General features: G+C 33.8%; 2 protein-coding genes across 2 annotated transcripts; one reads left to right on the top strand and one right to left on the bottom strand.

Annotated features, from left to right (window-relative positions):
• Positions 1 to 419: 419 nt before the first annotated feature.
• LOC141300814 (uncharacterized) lies at positions 420 to 12,304 on the top strand. The gene is made up of 16 exons (XM_073831109.1): positions 420 to 1,625; positions 1,764 to 1,850; positions 2,889 to 2,972; positions 3,156 to 3,239; positions 4,268 to 4,351; positions 4,429 to 4,512; positions 4,599 to 4,682; positions 4,782 to 4,865; positions 4,960 to 5,043; positions 6,683 to 6,766; positions 7,035 to 7,118; positions 8,930 to 9,013; positions 9,105 to 9,188; positions 9,751 to 9,834; positions 11,455 to 11,538; positions 11,784 to 12,304. Exons 1-16 carry the CDS (start codon positions 541 to 543, stop codon positions 11,872 to 11,874), a joined length of 2,355 nt encoding a protein of 784 aa, XP_073687210.1. The 5' UTR covers positions 420 to 540; the 3' UTR covers positions 11,875 to 12,304.
• Positions 12,305 to 12,367: 63 nt separating this feature from the next.
• LOC141300840 (clusterin-associated protein 1 homolog) lies at positions 12,368 to 21,210 on the bottom strand. The gene is made up of 11 exons (XM_073831129.1): positions 21,154 to 21,210; positions 20,853 to 20,964; positions 20,370 to 20,454; positions 20,095 to 20,274; positions 19,176 to 19,355; positions 17,465 to 17,598; positions 17,249 to 17,390; positions 17,027 to 17,099; positions 16,834 to 16,944; positions 16,696 to 16,748; positions 12,368 to 13,226 (listed from the first exon to the last, which is right to left on the bottom strand). Exons 1-11 carry the CDS (start codon positions 21,173 to 21,175, stop codon positions 13,050 to 13,052), a joined length of 1,269 nt encoding a protein of 422 aa, XP_073687230.1. The 5' UTR covers positions 21,176 to 21,210; the 3' UTR covers positions 12,368 to 13,049.
• Positions 21,211 to 21,439: the final 229 nt, after the last annotated feature.

Genomic DNA, 21,439 nt, shown 5'->3' with positions numbered 1-21,439 from the left:
AGAGGGGCGGGGCCTCTTCACGGCCGAGTGCTGGGATTGGACAAGCTCATCGCTTCTTTGACGAGAGTTAGCACCGCCCCTCGCGTGACTCTGACGGTGGGCGTGGCCGGCAGCGGTAAGAGCCGATCGGTCCGCCGTTTCATCCACCTATGGAGCTCCGGCCAAATCTATCCCGAGATAAGTCTCACAATCCCCATTGCATGCTGGGAGTTAAGTAGTTTCGACCGCCTATCGGTCGAACGCTTACTGCGACTGTACGTTCCGTACGATAACGTGGACTTAATTATATTTAACGAATCCTGCAAGGTGTTGCTCATTTTCGACGGACTAGAAGAATTCCGCCAATCGTTGGATTTCGCAGATGCCCCGCCCAACAGCGACCCCCGTCGTGAAATTCCAGTATCGGATCTCATTGCGAATATCGTACGAGGAAACCTTTTGCCAGGGGCGACGCTCTGGCTTTTATCGAGGCCTGGCACTGGGGCGAAAGTTCCGGCGGGATTGGTCGATCGTGTGACGGAAGCCCCGCCTCTTTCTCGGATGCAAATAAAGGATTATATTAATCACTGCATTACAAACACGCTAGATGCGTATTCGCTATCACTAGACAGCTTGTCGTCTCAAACGAACACACCTGAGGATGTTTCCTCCCATGTTTGGACGTATCTAAATTCCCAGAAACCATTGCTGATTTTATCTTCCGTGCCCACGGTTTGTCACATTATCGTAACGACGCTATCGCGTCTTATAAAGTTGGACTCGGAAGCCACGCCCCTTCCCCGGACTCTAACGGAAGTCTACGCCCACTATTGTTGGCCACACCTCTCAGGATCAGACGCTCCAAGTGGCGGCATCAGGAAGTCGCTTAGCACTCTGGGTCGTCTTGCTTTTTATAGCCTCTTACGACGGCGGTATACGTTTAGCGAGGCTGAATTACGAACCTATGGTGTTGATGTACCGCCTCAGAGCGGGACGCTTGGCTTCCGCATCCTCCAACGCAGGCAAAGCTGGTCGTCTGATAGCGTAGCTTGGCAGTTTTCACACACATCCATACAGGAGTTCCTGGGGGCGCTCTTTTACTATATTTCGTCGAGACGCGGGATGTTCGATCTGTTTTCCGAAAGCGGCGTTTCTTGGCCACGCATCGGCTTCCACAGCCACTACCGTGCAGCGCTCCAGAAAACCAACCAATCGGATGTTGCGGCGCAAGGCAACCTCGATCTCTTCATGCGCTTCCTGTCGGGGCTGCTTTCTCCAGCGGCTGCGACTTTGCTTGGCGGTTCGTTGAGCGTTGGACACGAGGAGCAAGTGACCCAGCGGACAACAGCGACAACTTTGCTTCAGAACGCCGTGACCGCGACTGGAGGCGATTCTGTTAGTATGCGCAGCGTTACGATGGTAACGTGTCTGGCGGAGCTGCAGCAGGTGGAGTTGCTACGATCCGTAGAGGATGATCTTGTCAACTGCAGCCTGCGGGGAAAGCTGAAGGGTGGAGTTTGCGCTGTGCTCGCCTACTTGTTGCAAGTATCAGATGCGTGTACTGAGGAGACGCAGCTGTCCAACTGTTTAGACTCCGCCTCCTTGAAGAGGCTCCTCCCACAGCTGCTGTACTGCAGTAAGCTGAGGTAAAACATGCATGCTTATACAAAAAAGACTATAAAGGGCTATAAAGATTTTTGAAGCCATATTACACATTTAAGTTTGGTTATTTTTCATTGTAAATCTCTTGTGTGTCCCATACTGTGTATATGTGTGTTGTGCAGAATGGAAAACAATGAATTTAAGGAAGGCACCATGGAGTTGTTGGGAAGTCTGCTGAGTGCCAAAGAGTGCCATATTCAGATGCTCAGGTACAAATATTTCTGTCAGATAAATGCAGTTCTTCTGAACTTCTACTATTCATCAAATAATTGTGAAAAAAATGTATGTTGGTTTCCAAAAAATATGAAGAAGCACAATATTGATGATTTCAGAAGGATCACGTGACACTGATGACTGGCGTTATAACTGGAGTTATGTTATTAAATCTATAAAATTGCTACAGCTGTAGTTTTTAAAAAATAGTTATAATAAATAAAAAATAAATAAAACTAATAAAACTAATAAAAAACTAATAAAAGTAATGTATTTATATTATTTATTTATTTTAAAAAATTATATATATATTTTTTTATTTTTTTATTTTTTCATGAGTTATAACTGGAGTTATGTATAATATTTATAACAAATATTTATTCATATTATTTTTTATGAAATAATTTTTTCTTCTATTTTTTTCTAATTTAAGATCTAGTTTTAGTGTATTAAATTTCTAATGAGGTCTAAAAATGTCTAAAGAACTGATGAGATCCTTTTGTCAGTCAAGTGAATTCTACGTATTAAAATTGCTACAGATGCATTTTTGAAAAAATATTTATATTAAAAATAAATAAAATTAATGTATTTATATTATTTATTTATAAAGTAAAATATTATTTAGAATTTTGAATTTAATACTGTAGCAATTTTTTTTTAAGTGATTAACCAAGGATGCATTCAATTTATCAAAAATGACATTTACGTTGTTACAAAAATTTGTCAAAAATTTCAGTTCTACTGAACTTCTATTTATCAAATAACTGTGCAAAAATTGTATATTGGTTTTCCAAAAAATGTTTCTTAAACAGCAAATCAGCAAAGAATGATTTCTGAAGGATCATGTGACACTGAAGACTGCAGTAATGATGCTGGAAATTTAGCTTTGAATCACAGGAATAAATTACATTTTACAATATTTTCAAAGAGACAACAGTTATTTTAAATTGTAATAATATTTCACAATATTACTAATTTTAGTGCTGTTTTATTACCCTTTAACTTTCTTTTAACTCTATTTCTCTCTTTTCTAGTCTGGCTGATAACTCCATTAGCAGTAAAGGCATTAAACCGCTCAGTCGGGCTCTACTTGTCAACCGAACCCTCACGACTCTGGAGTAAGTGACTTTTTTTATTGATATAATAACTTTTCTTGCATTTTGACTAGCAGTTGCAAGGTCATTAATAATAATATAATGCAAACTAATGTAATTTGTCTTTCCCTATGCCCTTGATCCTTAAAATCTGAATAAACAAAAGAAATTAAGGATGCTAAATAAAATTGATGTTTTTTGTCTTAGTCTGCGTGGGAACAACATCGGCGCAAAGGGAGCAAAGACGTTATGTGAAGCCCTAAAATTGAACCAATTCCTCGTGTCAGTCAAGTAAGTTTTGATAAACTATTATTGAATTGTTACTTCTGTATTTTTATTTATATTATATGTATAATAAATAAAATGTGTTTATTTATTTTTAAAAATATATATATATTTCTAATTTAATAAATTAAATTAATAAATTAATTAATGAGGTCCTCATGTCAGGACCTCAACCATTATAGAATTGTTACAGTTTTGTATTTATGTATTAATATTTATATATAAAAAAAAAAAAAAACACCCACAATTTGCTGATTTAGTCATATATTTTTTTATGAAATAAAAGTAATATATTGTTTTGTTTAAGATTTTTTCCCTAATTTAATACATTTCTAATGAGGTTTAAAAATGCCAGCCAGTCAAGTGAATTCTATGTAATAAAATAAATTATATATATATATATATATATTTATAATAAATAAATAATGATAAATATAAATTAAATAATTAATAAAATTAAATAAAATTAATGTATTAATAAGTAATAACTTATAAATGCCAGTCAGTCAAGTGAATTCTATGTAATAAAATAAATGTAAAAAATATTTATAATAAATAAATAATAATAAAATAACATTTAAAAATATATATTTATAATAAATAAATAATAATAAATATTACTTAATTCATAAATTTAAAGAAAATTAATGTATTTATATGTAATAACATTTATTTTAAAAAATACAATTTGTTGATTTATTCATTTAATTTTTTATTAAATAAAAATAATATATTGTTTCGTTTAAGATTTTTTTCCTAATTTAATACATTTCTAATGAGGTTTGCCAGTCAATCAAGTGAATTCTATGTAATAAATCAATTAAAAAATATTTATAATAAATAAACAATAATAAATATTAATTAATCAATTAATAAAATGAAATAAAATTAACATATTTATATTATTTATTTATAAAATAAAATACTTTTTTTATTTAATACATAAGTAAAATGCATAAGTCTTCAATCAGTCATATGCGCATACTGCATGTGTTTTTGTTTGACTGGATGTGCGTGCGTGTTGATTTATGTAGTCTGCAGAATAACCACATAGAGGATGAAGGAGCGCGTGCGCTAGCAGAGGTACTTCAATCGAACCGAAAGCTCACCACACTCAAGTGAGTCTATATTTTAGTGTGCATGCGTGTGTGTACTTCAACTGAGCATCAGAAACTCAAATCTTCATGCATTGCAGTGTTCAGAAGAATGGCATTGGGCCAGAAGGAGTGAAAAAAATCGGCGAGGCCCTTACAAAGAATCAAACTCTACAAGATCTCAAGTAAGAGTCTAAAGAACCAGCTCAAAATCTGATCACATTAAACTCTCTATGGAAAATGAATTCTGTCTGTATGAATGTTATTGCAGTGTCTCCAGCAATCATTTGGGTGATTTGGGAACAGTAGCTCTTGCTCAAGCTCTTATGGTCAACCACGTACTTCACACGCTTAGGTAAAACACATTAAATGAGGGAGAGCGAGTTCATTACAGCTTATCCAGTTGATGAATGTGAATGAACTTCTGATTTTTCTCTCAATGTTTCTCATTCAGTCTTCAGAGTAACTCAGTGAGTGACAGAGGCATTAAAGCTCTCTCACACGCTCTTCAGTCAAACCGAGGACTCAGCTGTCTGAAGTATGTCAATGTCAAATGCCACAGTGTTAATCTGTTTAAACATGTATGTTCAGGCTAAGAAATAATGCTGTTTTGTATGTCTGTTTGGTGGTAGTCTAAGGGAGAATTCAATAGGAGTCTCTGGAGCCAAAGACATCGCCAAAGCCTTAAAAGTCAACACTTGTCTTAGGGAACTTGAGTAAGTACACACAAAAATACAACATGTTCAATTAGCCTATACTCTTACTGTTTTTATATAACGTTAATTAACACAGACTAAAATGTTTGTGTGTGTGTGTGTGTGTGTGTACCTGGTATTCATCACGTTGTGGGGACCAAATGTCCCCACAAGGATAGGAATACCAGTAAATTTTGACCTTGTGGGGACATTTCTCAGGTCCCCATGAGGAAACAGGTTTATAAATCATGCACAATGAGTTTTTTTGAGGAAGTAAAAGTGTGCACAATCTCCTGTGAGGGCTAGGTTTAGGTGTAGGGTAGGTGTAGGGCGATAGAAAATACGGTTTGTACAGTATAAAAACCATTACGCCTATGGAATGTCCCCATAAAACATGTAAACCAGTGTGTGTGTGTGTGTGTGTGTATATATATATATATATATATATATATATATATATATATATATATATATATATATATACATACATTATAAATATTATAAATTAAAATATAATATATTATACATTTATGTAATGTATGTATATTTTAAATACTTGTGAATATAATTATCTTTATAAATGTATACATAAATGTATACCTGTATAATATCAATCATTTTAATATAGTTATATAATATTTCATATCATATATATATAATTTATATAATATCTATCTATAAATTAATATATAAAAATGTATTCTAATAGACTAAAAACAATAAAAACGCTAAAATAAAAATTATTTTGAGTACTAAATATATTTATTTATAATAAAAGTAATTTGTTTTTAAACAAATTTATAAACCGCTAATTCTAATAAACTAAAAAATATTTTATGCAATAACATTTTATGTTAAAAATAATAAAATGAATAATTGAAGTAATATAAAAATGAACTCTAAAGTCTAATTTAATCTATATAATTTATTAATTTGAGATATTTAGAAAATAGACTGTTTATTTATTAAATAATTATAATTAAATAATACTAATTAAATAAAAAATCCTAAAAAATATTATGTATATATAAAAAATATAAATTGTATATATATATATATATATATATATATATATATATATATATACATACATACATGCAATTAATATTTTTAAGAGAAGATGCATTAAATTGATCAAAAGTTATAATTAAATAATACTAATTAAATAAAAAATCCTAAAAGTATATATGAAATTAACTCTAAAACCAAATTTAAAATATATATATATATATATAATTAAAAAAAAAAAAAATATATATATATATATATATATATATAGAACATTTTAATTAATTGAAATATTTAGAAACATACACTTAGTTTATTTATTAAATAATTATAATTATCTTAACATTATATATTTTACAATTTAATTTTTATTTGATTTGATTTATCTAATTTAGTAAAACAGAAAGGTGTGCTTACCATTTATCAAAAGATCACATTGTTAAAAACTAAAGCATCTGTTTCACACAGTCATTTAAAATTTTATTCACTTCTTCACATTGCAACATTTTTTCACCCTATTTACATTTATTTAACTACATTTATCCATTAAGCAGATGCTTTTATCCAATAATGGTTACAAAAGAGGAAAAATGCAATTCATCAAAGTGATTTCTCATTAACATGTGTTTTTATCTGTGTTTGTGTGTTTAAGTCTGACAGCTAATCTTCTTCACGATGAGGGAGTGACGGCCATCGCTGAAGCCATGAGGGTCAACAGAGCCATCACATCCTTACAGTGAGAAAACACACACAATCTCACACACACACTCTTGAAACAATCAGAAACATCAACACAAAACATATATACATTTACTTTTGAGGACAAAAGACTTAAAGATGACTCTTGGTCAGGTAATGACATCATGGAGGTCAGGATGTGATGTCGTCCAAGTTAGGATGTGATGTCATGCAATTTATCACCCTGACTTGATATGAAAGTGTTGATTTTAGAAACCTGTTTCACATGTAAATGACTAATGCTAACACCTCTGTGTGTGTTTCAGTCTCCAGTGGAACTTTATGAAGGCGGGAGCCGCCAAAGCTTTAGCTCAGTCTCTCATGAGCAACACCTGCATTCAGCTGCTAGAGTAAGAACATCTACAACCTCATGCAACTCTCTCACTCCTTTCCTGCTTAAAATCATCTCCACAGATCTGCCAGCCATATTGGTGTTTTCTCATTGACACCATTTTTAAAAAAAATAAATAAAAGGTGCTTCAAAGCACTTTAGGTTCTTGATATTGCCTTTCAAAAGGGGTCTTAAAGAGGTCATCGGATGCCCATTTTCCACAAGTTGATTTGATTCTTTTGGGTCTTAATGAGTCTAAAAAGTCTAAGACATACTTTGGTTAAAATTTCTCAATGGTAGTATAAAAAACACTCTTTTTACCTTGTCAAAATAAGCCCTTTTTAGAGCGAGCTATTTTGTTGCATGGTCCTTTAAATGCTAATGAGCTCTGCTCGCCCCGCCCCTCCCTGCAGTGGGATGACAAGCCGTAATGTTTACTTTAGCCGCATTTAGCTGTGTTTAGCCGTGTTAAGCTGCGAAACTTGCTAACTAGAACATTATTAAGAAAGGCCATTTGCAAAGATGCATAAAAAACCCTTCTACTCACTTCTGCTGTGGGTCAAGCTGCATCACGAACGATTTGCACGAACATAGACGCATATGTAGATCGGGATCGGCACTTTCCTTTCAAAAACGAAAGTAACGTTAATCCTTTGCGTCTTCAGAGGCTCAAATGTCGGGAGTAAATGACGACTGCTATGTTCATTATTACATCCAACAACAGAACACCTCAATCTGAGACATTCTTGTCTTCCTTTGCACCTGAGTCACACAATGGCGATCGGAGTCGGACTGTTTCACCTCGGTGAGGGCGGGTCTAAAGTAAGGCGCTCATGTCAATCAACTATCGTGGGAGTGGCCTCTGTCTGTGTGCCGTCACACCGACAAGCAGCTGAGAATGACCTGATTTTAAAAAGGGGATATCTTACAGAATCTGCAAAGTGTTCATTATTTGACCAAAATAAGAGGGATCATATAAAATGCATGTTGTTTTTTTATTTAGTACTGACCTGAATACAAGATAAAACAATAGTTCAATTTATAAAAATGACCCTGTTCAAAAGTTTACATACACTTGATTCTTAATACTGTGTTGTTACCTGAATGATCCACAGCTGTGTGTTTGTTTTTTTGTTTAGTGATAGTTGTTCATGAGTCCCTTGTTTGTCCTGAATAGTTAAACTGCCTGCTGTTCTTTAGAAAAATCCTTCAGGTCCCACAAATTCTTTGTTTTTACAGCATTTTTGTGTATTTGAACCCTTTCCAACAATGACTGTATGATATTGAGATCCATCTTTTCACACTGAGGACAACTGAGGGACTCATATGCAACTATTACAGAAGGTTCAAACGCTCACTGATTCTCCAGAAGAAAAAAAAACAGGCATTAAAAGCTGTTTGAACTTTTTGAATTTGAAGATCAGGGTAAATTTAACTTATTTTGTCCTCTGGGAAACATGTAACCATCCTCTGTAGCTTCTGAAAGGCAGTACTATATGAAAAAAAAAAAAAGATATTTAAGCAAAATAAGAAAAATGTACTCATTCCGTTCAAAAGTATTCACCCCCGGCTTGTGTTTCCTTCTGGATCATCAGTGAGTGTTTGAACCTTCTGTAATAGTTGAATATGAGTCCCTCAGTTGTCCTCAGCGTGAAAAGATGGATCTCAAAATCATACAGTCATTGCTGGAAAGGATTTAAATACACAAAAATGCTGAAAAACCAAAGAAACTGTGGGACCTGAAGGAGTGGGCAAATATTAAACATTTTGCAGATTCTGCAAGGTGTATGTAAACTTTTGACTTTAACTGTATGTGTTTTTCTCTGTCAGTCTGCAGGAGAATGCTCTGGGTGATAACGGCATCATTGCTCTGGCCTGTGCTCTGAGGTCAAACTCTTCTCTCAATGTGCTCTAGTGAGTCTCACTTCAGTTCAATTTTTCATTATTTCATGACTGTTTGCTGAAGCTGCTTGTGTCTGACCTTGCGTGTGTGTGTGTTGTATAGCCTTCAAGGTGTATCAGCGGCTAAATCAGGAGCTGTTGCACTAGCGGATGCTCTGGTGGTCAACGAAAGCCTTCATACACTTGAGTAAGTCTCTTTAGTGTACCAAGGCTGCATTTATTTAATCAGAAATACAGGGAAAACAGTAATATTGTGAAATATTAGTACTATTTAAAATAACTGTTTTTGATTTGAATATATTTTAAAATGTAATGTATTCCTGTGATCAAAGCTGAATTTTCAGCATCATTACTCCAGTCTTCAGTGTCACACATTTCCTTCAGAAATCATTCTAATATGCTGATTTGCTGCTCTAGAAACATTTTATCAATGTTGGACACAGTTGTGCTGTTTCATGTTTTATGGAAACCATAATATATTTATATTTATATTTATTTATGTTTATTTGATGTAAAGAATGTTAAAAAGAACAGTATTTATTTGAAATAGAAATATTATGTAACATTATAAATGTCTTTACTGTCACTTCTGATCAATTTAATGCATCTTCTCTTTAAAGAAATATTAATTGCTTTTAAACAGAAAACATATTTTTTGCATACAACTAGAAAAAAAAACCCTGAAATGATTTATTGACAGTGTACGAGAAACTCTCTTTAAAACCTCAATATTTGTCACATTTGTTTAGTCTGCGTGGAAACTCCATCGGGATGGAAGGAGCAAAGGCGTTTTCCAGTGCTCTGAAAAACAACAGGAGCTTAAGAAGTCTCAAGTATGTCTACAGACCACATTATTCTCCTTTGTTTTTCTATGATATGATCAAAACATATTTGAGAGATATTATTAAAGCTGTTTTATGACAATGGACATGAGATTTGCAGAAATGTGGCTGGGATCCAGTATAGTTATCAATTTTGAACATTTGCAAAATGTTTAATTTCGAAAAAGCAAACAAATTGACAATAAATGCTTTCTTTATGAATATATTTTAAAATATAATTTATTTCTTTGATTAAAGCTGAATTTTCAGCATCATTGTCTTCAGTGTCAAATGATCCTGATTTGCTGCTCAAGAAACATTTGTTTTTGTTTAAAGAAGTAGTTCACTACCAGAACAAAAATTTACAGGTAATTTACTAGCTCCTTGTCATCCAAGATATTCATTTCTTTCTTCAGTCGTAAAGAAATAATGTTTTTTGAGGAAAACATTTCAGGATTTCTCTCCATATAATGGACTTCTATGGTGCCCCCGAGTTTGCACTTCCAAAATGCAGTTTAAATGTAGCTTCAAAGGATTTATTCTAAAGAAATGACAATTTATATACTTTTTAACCTCAAATGCTTGTCTTATCTAGCTGTTCAGGACAGTTAGGGTATGTCGAAAAACTCCCATCTCATTTTCTCAAAATGAGACTTCAAAATCATCCTACATCATTGTTTTGATAAGACCCTTCTTTCTCAGCTGGGATGTTTAGAGCCCTTTGAAACTGCATTTAAACTACATTTTTGAAGTTCAAACTCGGGGGCACCATAGAAGTCCACTATATGGAGAGAAATCCTGTGTTTTCCTTAAAAACCATAATTTCTTTATAACTAAAGAAAGAAAGACATTAACACCTTGGATGACAAGAGGGTGAGTAAATTATCTGTACATTTTTGTATTGGAAGTGAACTTCTCCTTTAAGGCGAGACACTGCAGGTGAATAGGGTAAAAAAAAAAATTAACTAATAGTTATTACCTTACTTACCCAGTTGATTGATTACATTGATAATTGCAAAACATTTTTTTTGTATTACAAGTTTTCTAAAATGTTACATTTAAATATGCAAATGAGTCTATATTTAATTTGCATACATTTCTAGTATAAAAATCTAAACACTGGATGAAGTCAGTTTGAAATTCTTAAGTTTTTTGACATATTAGAGTCAAATGTTTGTACAGAGGGGGTTTTGGGTATCTCATTTTGTCACACCATAATTCAGAATAAAATTTAGAACAGGCAGAAAACAATGTATTTTTTTTAGCATTTTGGGGCTAAATGAAATGTATAAAATCAAGCAAATTATATATGAACAAATCCCTCGGTATAAACCTTCAGAATATAGACAGGAATAAAAATGTAAAGTTTAGTGTGTGTAAGTGTTACTGAAGTGGAGATTTATGGCTCAGTGTAAGAGAAAAGCACATTTGAGAAAACGGCCTTAAAAAAGATGGATTGTAATTGAAATCTATTGACACAAATAGATAAAGTGCTATAAAAGAAACACTTAACAGTGTCTTTTGGGTGTTTTCTTTCCACTAGTCTGAAAAAAACACTTTAAGAAACACCAAAAAGCCCAAAATCTCTAAACAGAACACGAACATTAAAAGTGTATTTGTGTGTGTTTGTAGTTTACAGGAGAATTCTCTGGGGATGGATGGAGCGATCTTCATCGCTACTGCGCTGAGAGGAAACCATCAGCTCACCTACATCAAGTATGTCTGTGTGTGGCTCTATGTGCGAACCGCCGTCTGTGTGTGAGAGGTTCAACCACAGTGTGTCACGATTGCATGGCACATGTGGTAAATATTTAGCATTGGCTGTAGGTGTGATTCCGAACGCTGATCATTTCAATTTTGCTGTGAATGGCACATTTCACCTCGCCGCCGTGATTGATCTTGAGTGAGATTCGTCTGCGATGCGTGTCAAAGTGTGCTATGATTTCCTATTTGTGCTTCAGTCTCCAGGGTAACGGCATCGGGGAGTCAGGGGCAAAGGTCGTCTCAGACGCCATCAAAGCCGGTGCACCAGATTGCGTGGTGGATATCTAGCACACGCACAACAACGCCTCAACATGTTTATTTAAAGCCTTATTCATGTAAATATTTACAAAGCTGATGTATTAAAGTTATTTTTTTAAAAACCAGAACTGACAAAGATGTTGCCTTAAAACGTCATACAACAATTTTGCTTTTGCTGAACTTTCATTCAATTCTAATAACTGAGAATTTGAACGGCAATTAAACGGGCAGCTACACTTGAATACAAATGAGAAAGTAGAATAATATATACTAGAAATGACATTGTTATTTACAGATATTTATCCTTGTTATGAAAAATAAAACATTTAATGTGGATTGTCACTTTCTGTTTGATGCAGAAATGTACATAAGAATTGAAAATGAATGTTCCACTGAGTGAAACCTTTTATTTAAAGGAACAGTTCACTCAAAAATAAACATTTGTAGAAAGCTCACTCACCATCAGGCCATCCAAGATGTAAACGAGTTTGTTTCTTCATCCGATTTGGTCAGTTGCTCAACAATGGAAACTCTGTAATGAATGGGTGCCGTCAGAATGAAAGTCCAAACAGCTGATAAAAACATCACAATAATCCACAAATAAATTTACACCACTCCAGTCCATCAGTTAACATCTTGAGAAGCCAAAAACTGTGTTTGTAAGAAACAAGTCCATCATCTTCAGGCTAAAATATCAGTCCGTAATTCATAACAACACTTCCTCCAGTGAAAAAGTTCATCCACTGTTGTTCTCTCACATCAAAATCCACAGACATAAATATTTAGAGCTATTTTGGACTGTTTTTGCTTATTAATTCTGTTTAACGTGCATATTTTTCTCCTGAATCAGACTTTTTCACTGGGACTTACATTTAAGCAGGAAACAACAGTTTGAAGTTAAAAAAAATGTCTTGATGATGGATTTGATTCTGACAAACACACAGCTTTTCACATCAAAAGACATGAATTGACGGACTGGACTGGAGTGGTGTGGATTACTTGTGGATTGTTGTGATGTTGTTTGGATTTTCATTCTGACGGCACCCATTCGCATCCACTGGTGAGCAAGTGATGTAATGCTACGTTTCTCCAAATCTGATGGAGAAACATACTCCTCAACATCTTTGTTAGCCTGAGGGTGAGTACATTTTCAGCAAATTTCAATTTGTGGGTGAACTATTCCTTTAATGCACATTTGTTGCATGTTAAAAATCATTATCACTCTCCTCAAGGATTTGTGGGTGCGAGCGTCCGGGTTTGGCAGAGGATCCCTCCAGACTGTCATTGTCTTCATCCAGATCCTCATTTTCCTCTTCCTCCTCCTCTTCGTCTTCCTCACCATCTTCATCATCATCGTCTACATCGATCTCACTATCCATTGACTGCAAAGCAAAGCATTATTAAGAATTATATACTAAAAGAAACACACAGCGCTCAGTGAAGGGTAGCTCAATCCTCCATAATTCAGAATTATCATAATTGGTTATTAGAAAACCACCAGGGGTTTACTCTCGAACACACATGTCAGTGTTATTGTTAACTTAAGCTAAAACTATTAAAAATTGATTTTTTAGGGGTTCAAGCAAAACCCTATTGTAATTGTTAGAATGGCCAAGAATCAGCAATTTTCATGTAAAACTGATCGTGCAGATCAAACCGTACATCGTTAAGACTTGAAACTTGGAGGGATGGTAGTGCTCACACCGTCAACAACGTCACCAAGGCTCGCCCCAATCGGCCTGATGGGGGCGCTACAGCGAACAAAAGTATGAAATTGCTCATAACTCCTAAATCGTCAATCGCAGGCTCAAGTGTCTTATGTTGTAGGAATCCTTGGTTTACGCCGAACAAAACGCATGCCTTCCATTGGATCATGAGCCTGGCGAAATTTTCTGGTATTTTGGATTTTTTGCAAAAACCTACTTTTGCGAACTTGTCCTAGGTTTTTCGCCCAAACGGAACCAAACCAGTGCAGGAAGATTCTCTGGACACTGAATATCAAGAATTATCAAAAAAAAGTCGGGGCGGGGCCACTTTTAGTAAAATGCCTATAGCTCCTGATCAGAATGAGATATGTTCACCAAACAATCGTGGATCTTGGCCACTTGGTGGCGCTATAAGAGGAAAAAAAACGTCTAAAAATGGCTATACCTATGCAACCATTTGTCCTAACAACATGAAATCGCTGTGCTCGGTCTTGGTCCAAAGTGCCACAAGTGTCTGTAAGCGTATCTCAAAAAAACATGGCCGCCATTGGCCGATGAATTTTGAGCAACTTTTAGACATGGTTAACTGAGACATGGTTTGACTCATGGACTGAAAGGTCTGTAAGAAATTTTAAAGAAATCAGCAACTGGGAGGCGATACAGCATTTTTCAAGGGTGTAAATGATTGTGCATTGCAACATACATGCAATATTCATATCATATGTGACCCTGGACCACAAAACCAGTCATAAGGTTAAATTTTACAAAACTGAGATATATGCATCATATGAAAGCTCAATAAATAAGCTTTTATTGATGTATGGTTTGTTAAGATAGGACAATATTTGGCTGAGATACAACTATTTGAAAATCTGGAACCTGATGGTGCAAAAAAATCAAAATACTGAGAAAATCACCTTTAAAATTGTCCAAATTAAGTTCTTAACAATGCATATTACTAATCAAAAATTACATTTTGATAGGTTTACAGTAGGAATTTTACAAAAAATCTTAATGTAACATGATCTTTACTTAATTTCCTAATGACTTTTGGCATAAAAGAAAAATCTATAATTTTGACCCATAAAATGTATTTTTGGCTATTGCTACAAATATACCTCAGCGACTTAAGACTGGTTTTGTGGTCCAGGGTCACATATGATAAAACTCCTCATTCTAAACAACTTTGCCTCAAGAACCACTGCTGTCAGTCAAATCGTTTCTTTCTCTCAATCTGGAAAAAAACACTGCAGTACAGTTCTCTGGACACTCCAGGTCAATAATTATCAATAAAAATGGTAAGTTTGCCCTTTGGGAAGCTATAACGGGGTCGTTTAGAAAAGGGGTCTTTTTTTATATGTGCTTAAATGGCTTAAAGCACTTGAACCCCGGTTATCACTGCTTGTAGCTATATTCTTTTTTGTGATTTGAAAAAAAAGCTGAAATTGCAAAAAAAAAAAAAAAAATGAAAAATGTAAACTTAATATAAAAAAAGTTGTCTTGCAACTAACTGAAATAGCTAAAAAAAACTAATAAAATAATTACTAAAAAAAAAAATATTAAGAATGTAATAAATAATAAATTAATAAAAATGACAAATCCACAACAAAAAAATTAATAGAAAACTGAAAATATAAAAATAAAATCTAATTCAAAGTATTAATATATACTATGCTAGAATATAAATAATACTAAAATAACACCGACACAGACACACACACACACACACACACACAACCTTTCTTCTCTTTTTTTTCCGGCCGCTGCCGGATAGACGGACTCGTTCCTTTACTCTGGGCTTGAAGAACGAGTGCAGAAGAAGAGAAAGATATAGAGTGAAAACGGAGTGAATGAAATGAGAGCTGACGGCATGCATAGTGAGAAAAGAAAAGAAAAGCACAGTGACTAGATAAGTTAAGCAAGATCATGGAGAGAAAAAAAACATGGAAACACGAAGAAAGAAAGCCCAGGAAACCATGACTGGCTGAATAATCTGAAGAATATAACAGAAGGAATTAAGAAAATATGTTGATATGTCGGTTTAGTTTTGTTTTTGTCAAGTAAAACTCTTAAAAATAATTTTCAAGAACTAAAATGTAGAAATAAAAAATGTTACTTTGGCAACTAAATAAAATAAGTTTATACTGAACTACTAAAATTACTAAAACCAAAACTAAAAAATAAATGAAAGCTAAATATATATGTAGATATAATATTTTAATGTTTTTATTCTTCTGCTCACCAAGCCTACATTTATTTAATACAAAGTACAGCAAAAACAGTAAAGCTTTGAAATATTATTATTGTTTTCTATTTGAATAAATTTTAAGTTTTTTAGCATCATTACTCCAGTCACATGATCCCTCAGAAATTCTTCATTCTAATATGCTGATTTGCTGCTCAAAAACATTTATTATTATTATTATCATGTTGAAAACAGCACAGTAGAATTTTTTCAGGTTTCTTTGATGAATAGAACGTTCAGAAGAACAGCATTTATCTGAAATCTTGTAACATTACAAATGTCTTTATCATCACTTTTGATCAATTTAAAGCATCCTTACTAAATAAAAAGTATTAATTTCTTTCATTATACTGACTCCAATAAGGAGTCATAAGGAGTATAGGGTTACAAAAGCTTTTTATTTCAGATAAAAGCTGATCTTTGGATCATTCTATACATCAAAAAATCCTGAAGAAAATGTCCTCAACTTTTTAAAATATTGATAATAATAATAAAATGTTTGTTGAACAGCTAATCAGCATATCAGAATGATTTCTGAAGGATTATGTGACGCTGAAGACTGGAGTAATGATACTGAAAATTTAGCTTTGATCACAGGAATAAATTTTATTTTTTATATATATTTAAATAGAAAGCAGTTATTTTAAATAGTAAAAATATTTCACAATTTTAATCATTTTCCTGTACTTTGGATCAAATAAATGCAGGCTTGGTGAGCAGAAGAGACTTCTTAAAAAAAAAAAAAAAAAAAACTGTTCAAAAACTTGTAATTTATTACAAAAATACATTTTTGAATTTCAAATTAAAATGAAAACTGAAAATATAAAAATAAAAGCTAATTTAACAGCTTAATTTAACAACTGTTTTGGTTGGTAATATATAGAGTGAACGTGTTTTCACCTCTTCACTGTCTCCTCCCCTCATACTCCCAATAAATCGAGCGGCACCTCGACCTGCAGCAAAAACAGACATCAGAAACACAAATCAAGTACGATTAGATACTCGCACACAACAGTGAGCGAGCCTGCAGATCATCACCTGATATCTGTGCGTGTCGAGTGTGGTGTGGTCTGGGCTGCTGTCCGTCGTCTATGTCGCTGTCAGATCCTTCATCCTCTGGTATATCCACATCTGAGTCTTCATCTCTTGCTACAGAGGAGAAAAACTCATGAGATCTTTGACAAACGTGTTCACGTGTGTGTGTTTGAGTCTGCGTGTGAGACCAACCAACCTCCACTCCTCATGAGTCTCTTCTCCTCCTCTTTTAATTTGTTTTGTCTCATTTTCATTGCCATCTCTGCTTCCTGGAAGAAAAAAAAGGGTAAATTTTGGTTTAATAAGACAGATTTTATGGGATTCACTCATTGTTTTCATTTATTTTTTGCTGGGTAAGTGAATGTGGTTTATTTACAGGCCTCAGAGAGAAGCTCAGATGCATTTGCACTGATTGTACCTCAAAGCGTTCCTGCTCGGCTCTGTGATAGTCATCTAGCTGTTGCTCCAGGAAACTCAGGTTACGGAATTTCTCCACATACGTCTGGTACTGTTTCTGCAAGTCCTCCTCAATCTTCTCGTATTCATCCATAAATGCCGGACTATAAAGGAAACGTCTAAATAGTAACTAAAATTAAAGCCGTATAAAACTTGAAATAACATGATATTAGCTCACCGCACGCTCTGTAGAGTTTGTAAACGTTTCTGGTTTCTCTCCAGGTCCTGTTTTTTCTTCTCAATTTTGGCCTCTAGACTGGTCTCATCTGATGATACGTTATTGAGCAGATCCTTTGTCATTTGGATGCTCTCCTGAACACAGACAAGATGAGCAAATACACATTCAGAAGCCATTCAGAGCCCAAAATAACACTCCTTTTGCTCTGTAAATAATTCAAGGAAGCTGCTCACTGAATGCACTAATATCGTACTTTTCAGGAACCGACCAAAAACGGAAAGTGATTTTGAGTTCTTGTAGCCCTCTAGAGACTTGCAAAACTGACCTTCAAAGAACATTTATGCAACACTCAAGGATGCATTTCCTAAGGTTATTTCTCAGTACAGGCAGTTCCTTCTGAATCTTTTTCAGTTTTATAATACTAAAGCAGCAATTGTCAACTGGGGGACTCAGGTTGAGTTATAAATAGGACAGAACAAGCATTCAAATCAGTGAAAACATAAAAATCAAGATATCTAAACTGGCATTATATTTCTTATTTGTGACCCTGGACCACAAAATCAGACATAAGGGACAATTGTTTTTTTAAATTGAGAGTTATACAACATCTAAAAGCTGAATAAATAAGCTTTTCATTGATGTATTGTTTGTTAGGATATGACATATTATATTTGGCTATGATACAACTATTTTAAAATCTGGAATCTGAGGATGCAAAAAAACAACAACAAAAAATTAAGAAAATCGCCTTTAAAGTTGTCCAGATGAAGTTCTTAGCAATGCATATTACATCAAAAATTAAAAAAGGTACTAAATATCTTCATGGAACATGATTTCTGGCATAAAAGAAAAATTGATAATTTTGACCCATACAATTTATTTTTGGCTATTGCTACAAATATACATATGCTACTTAAGATTGGTTTTGTGGTCCAGGGTCACATATTTCTTATTTAATTAATTCCCTCAACAGCTGGGATTTTTATTTAAGGACCAGCATTTTCACAGTCTTGAAAACCTTGCTACATGAAGGAATTTTAAAAAGTGTGATTTCTAGACCTGGAAATGTGATGGAAATTAAGAAAATCCTAAAAAGCCAAGGGCATTTTTATAATTATTACAAATTGTTCAAGTTATATAAAGCTCTAAAATATTTTATTGGGTAGAAATTGCGATTTCTGGGTAAAAAAAAAAAAATTAAATCCCTGCAATCCCAAAAGACCTTGAAAACATAAAAAAATTTAACTTGAAATAACTGAAATAAAATAAAACTTATTACTTGAACTTTAAGTATTCACATAATTAAAACTAAATAAATTAAAACTAATAAATAAAAATGATTAAAGACCTGTAATAAAAAACTAATAAAAATAAAAATAAAAGTGTAAAAATAAAATCTAATTCAAAATGTTATCAAAATAACACAGCCCTGAAGAACATTCATTTATTTAAACATCTGGAATTTAATTATCTGAATTATTTATAATTAATTTTCAGAATTAGTTGAATGCATTGCTACTCCTAAGTTCCATAAATAAAGTTATAAAATAAACAGCTTTGTCATTACAGCAGAACTACCAGAAATATTTTGATTTTGACAATAAAATTCCAAAAGGTTGAAAACCACCATACGAATGTGATAATGTCATAAAAATCAGGATCGTGTGAACCCATGCTTGCCGGTTGACTAAATGATATTTTTTTGTTTTACCGTGACGTCTTTGACAGCCGCTCTCAGGGCTCTCTCTGTCTCAGTGATCTCTAGCGGTCGGGCAATTGCTGCCGTCCTGCTCTCTCTCAGGTCCTCTTCATGCCCCAGCAGGTCAAACAGAGCTGCTCCCTTTGCTGTAATTTCAGATCCCAGCTGCCGTGCCACCTTTAAATCAGCGATCTGCCACAAAACATTCAAAAATACAACTTACAGTTGAGGTCAGTTTACATACACCTTGCAGAATCTGCAAAATGTTAATTATTTTACCAAAATAAAGGGATCATACAAAACGCATGTTATTGTTTATTTAGTACTGACCTGAATAAGATATTTCACATATAAGACATTTGCATATAGTCCACAAGATAAAACAGAACTTGATTCTTAAAACCATGTTGTTATCTGAATGATCCACAGCTTAGTGATAGTTGTTCATGAGTCCCTTGTTTGTCCTGAACAGTTAAACTGCCTGCTGTTCTTCAGAAAAATCCTTCAGGTCTCACAAATTCTTTGGTTTTCCAGCATTTTTGTGTATTTGAACCCTTTCCATCAATGACTGTATGATTTTGAGATCCATCTTTTCACACTGAGGACAACTGAGGGACTCATATGCACCTATTACAGAAAGTTAAAATGCTCACTGATACTCCAGAAGGAAACACGATGCATTAAGAGCATAATGTAGATGTGATTTATCTTATTTTGCCTAAACATCATATTTTTTTCATTTGATACTGCCTTTCAGAAACTACTTACATGTTTACCAGAAGACAAAATAAGTTGAATCTTCGAATTCAAAAGTTTTCCCTTCTGAAGCATGAGTGAGCTCAACTCTAAATTATTAATTTTGATAATACTAACTCATCCTGAAAAGTCTGCCTATAGAATTCATGATGAAACGGTATCATTTGACACATACCTTTGACCCCAGATCAAACTTGAACTTGCTGTTTTCATCATTGTTCTGCTCCCCATCAGTGTTCTCTTTGGTTTTCATCGCATTATAGAGGATGCTGGTGATTTTCAGCATCTCTTTCACAGCGTAACCATCTGCCTGATACAGACGCTTGAGATTCAGCTTCACATGAGCTTTAGTCGCCTACAGAAACACATACGCAGTGACTTTGTCATCTGACATCATAAAGAAGCTTATGTGAGATTATGCTACAAATACAGTAATATTTGAGAGTTTACCATGAATTGAGCCACAGCTTTGATGAAAAACACTCTGTCAGACTCAGTGTCAACATCACTGGGAATTTCCATCTGAGGTTCATATCTAGGGGGAAATGATATGATATTTAACAGTACATAATATTTTATTTTATACTCATGCATGATTGTAAAGATCATGTTGCATGAAGATATTTTGTAAACTTCCTACCATAAATATATCAAAACTTGTATATATCAAAAATTTTAGATTAGTAATATGCATGGCTAAGAACTTTATTTGGACAACTTTAAAGGCAATTTTATCAATATTTAGATTTTTTTGCACCCTTAGATTCCAGATTTTCGAATAGTTGTATCTCAGCCAAATATTGTCCTATCCTAACAAACCATACAAAGCTTATTCATTCAGCTTTCAGATTATGTATAAATATTAATTTCAGAAAAAAATGACCCTTATGACTGGTTTTGTGGTCCAGGGTCACATATATTATTATATCTTACCTCTTAACAAGCCAGATGAGGATTTCAGCTACTAAAGGAAAGTTTGGAGATCTGAAGTTCTCCATAGAGATGAGACGAGGGTAGCCTAGCGCTCGCATCATCTCTGTAAAATCTACATATCCAAATCATAACATACTGTAAGTATTCTACTAATATTCATGCATGTATTAACAAAAGCTTCATTTGGACTGAAACAGTATCTAATTACACCACAGCTCTTCATTTCTATGATGCTTCATGACCACATACTGAAACATGTTTCATATGTAATATTATAATCCGTAAGTTTAGGTATACTTACTTCTCAAATCTCTAAAAGACATGGCTGCTGCCTTTTTAGTCAGAAAAAACACAACTTTCACCTGTTAAACAAGAAGAAAAATGACATTTCGCTGAAAGCAATCCAATTCAATTGTTAATGCGCTTAATAAGACTTAAAGTCTAACTGAAAGCGAATATCTCTCAAAAAGTATCCATAACTATATGAATAATTTTATGTTCAATTAAAAAATAAACTAATTACAAGACACATCACAAAATAGCAGTTAAGCTAGCTTGATGAATAAAGATCGTTCGTTCTCAAATGC

Source organism: Garra rufa, chromosome 24 (assembly GCF_049309525.1).
Source record: "Garra rufa chromosome 24, GarRuf1.0, whole genome shotgun sequence".
Lineage (NCBI taxonomy): Eukaryota > Metazoa > Chordata > Actinopteri > Cypriniformes > Cyprinidae > Garra > Garra rufa.
Note: the sequence above shows the minus strand (reverse complement) of the source record. Positions and strands in the feature narration are given on the sequence as shown.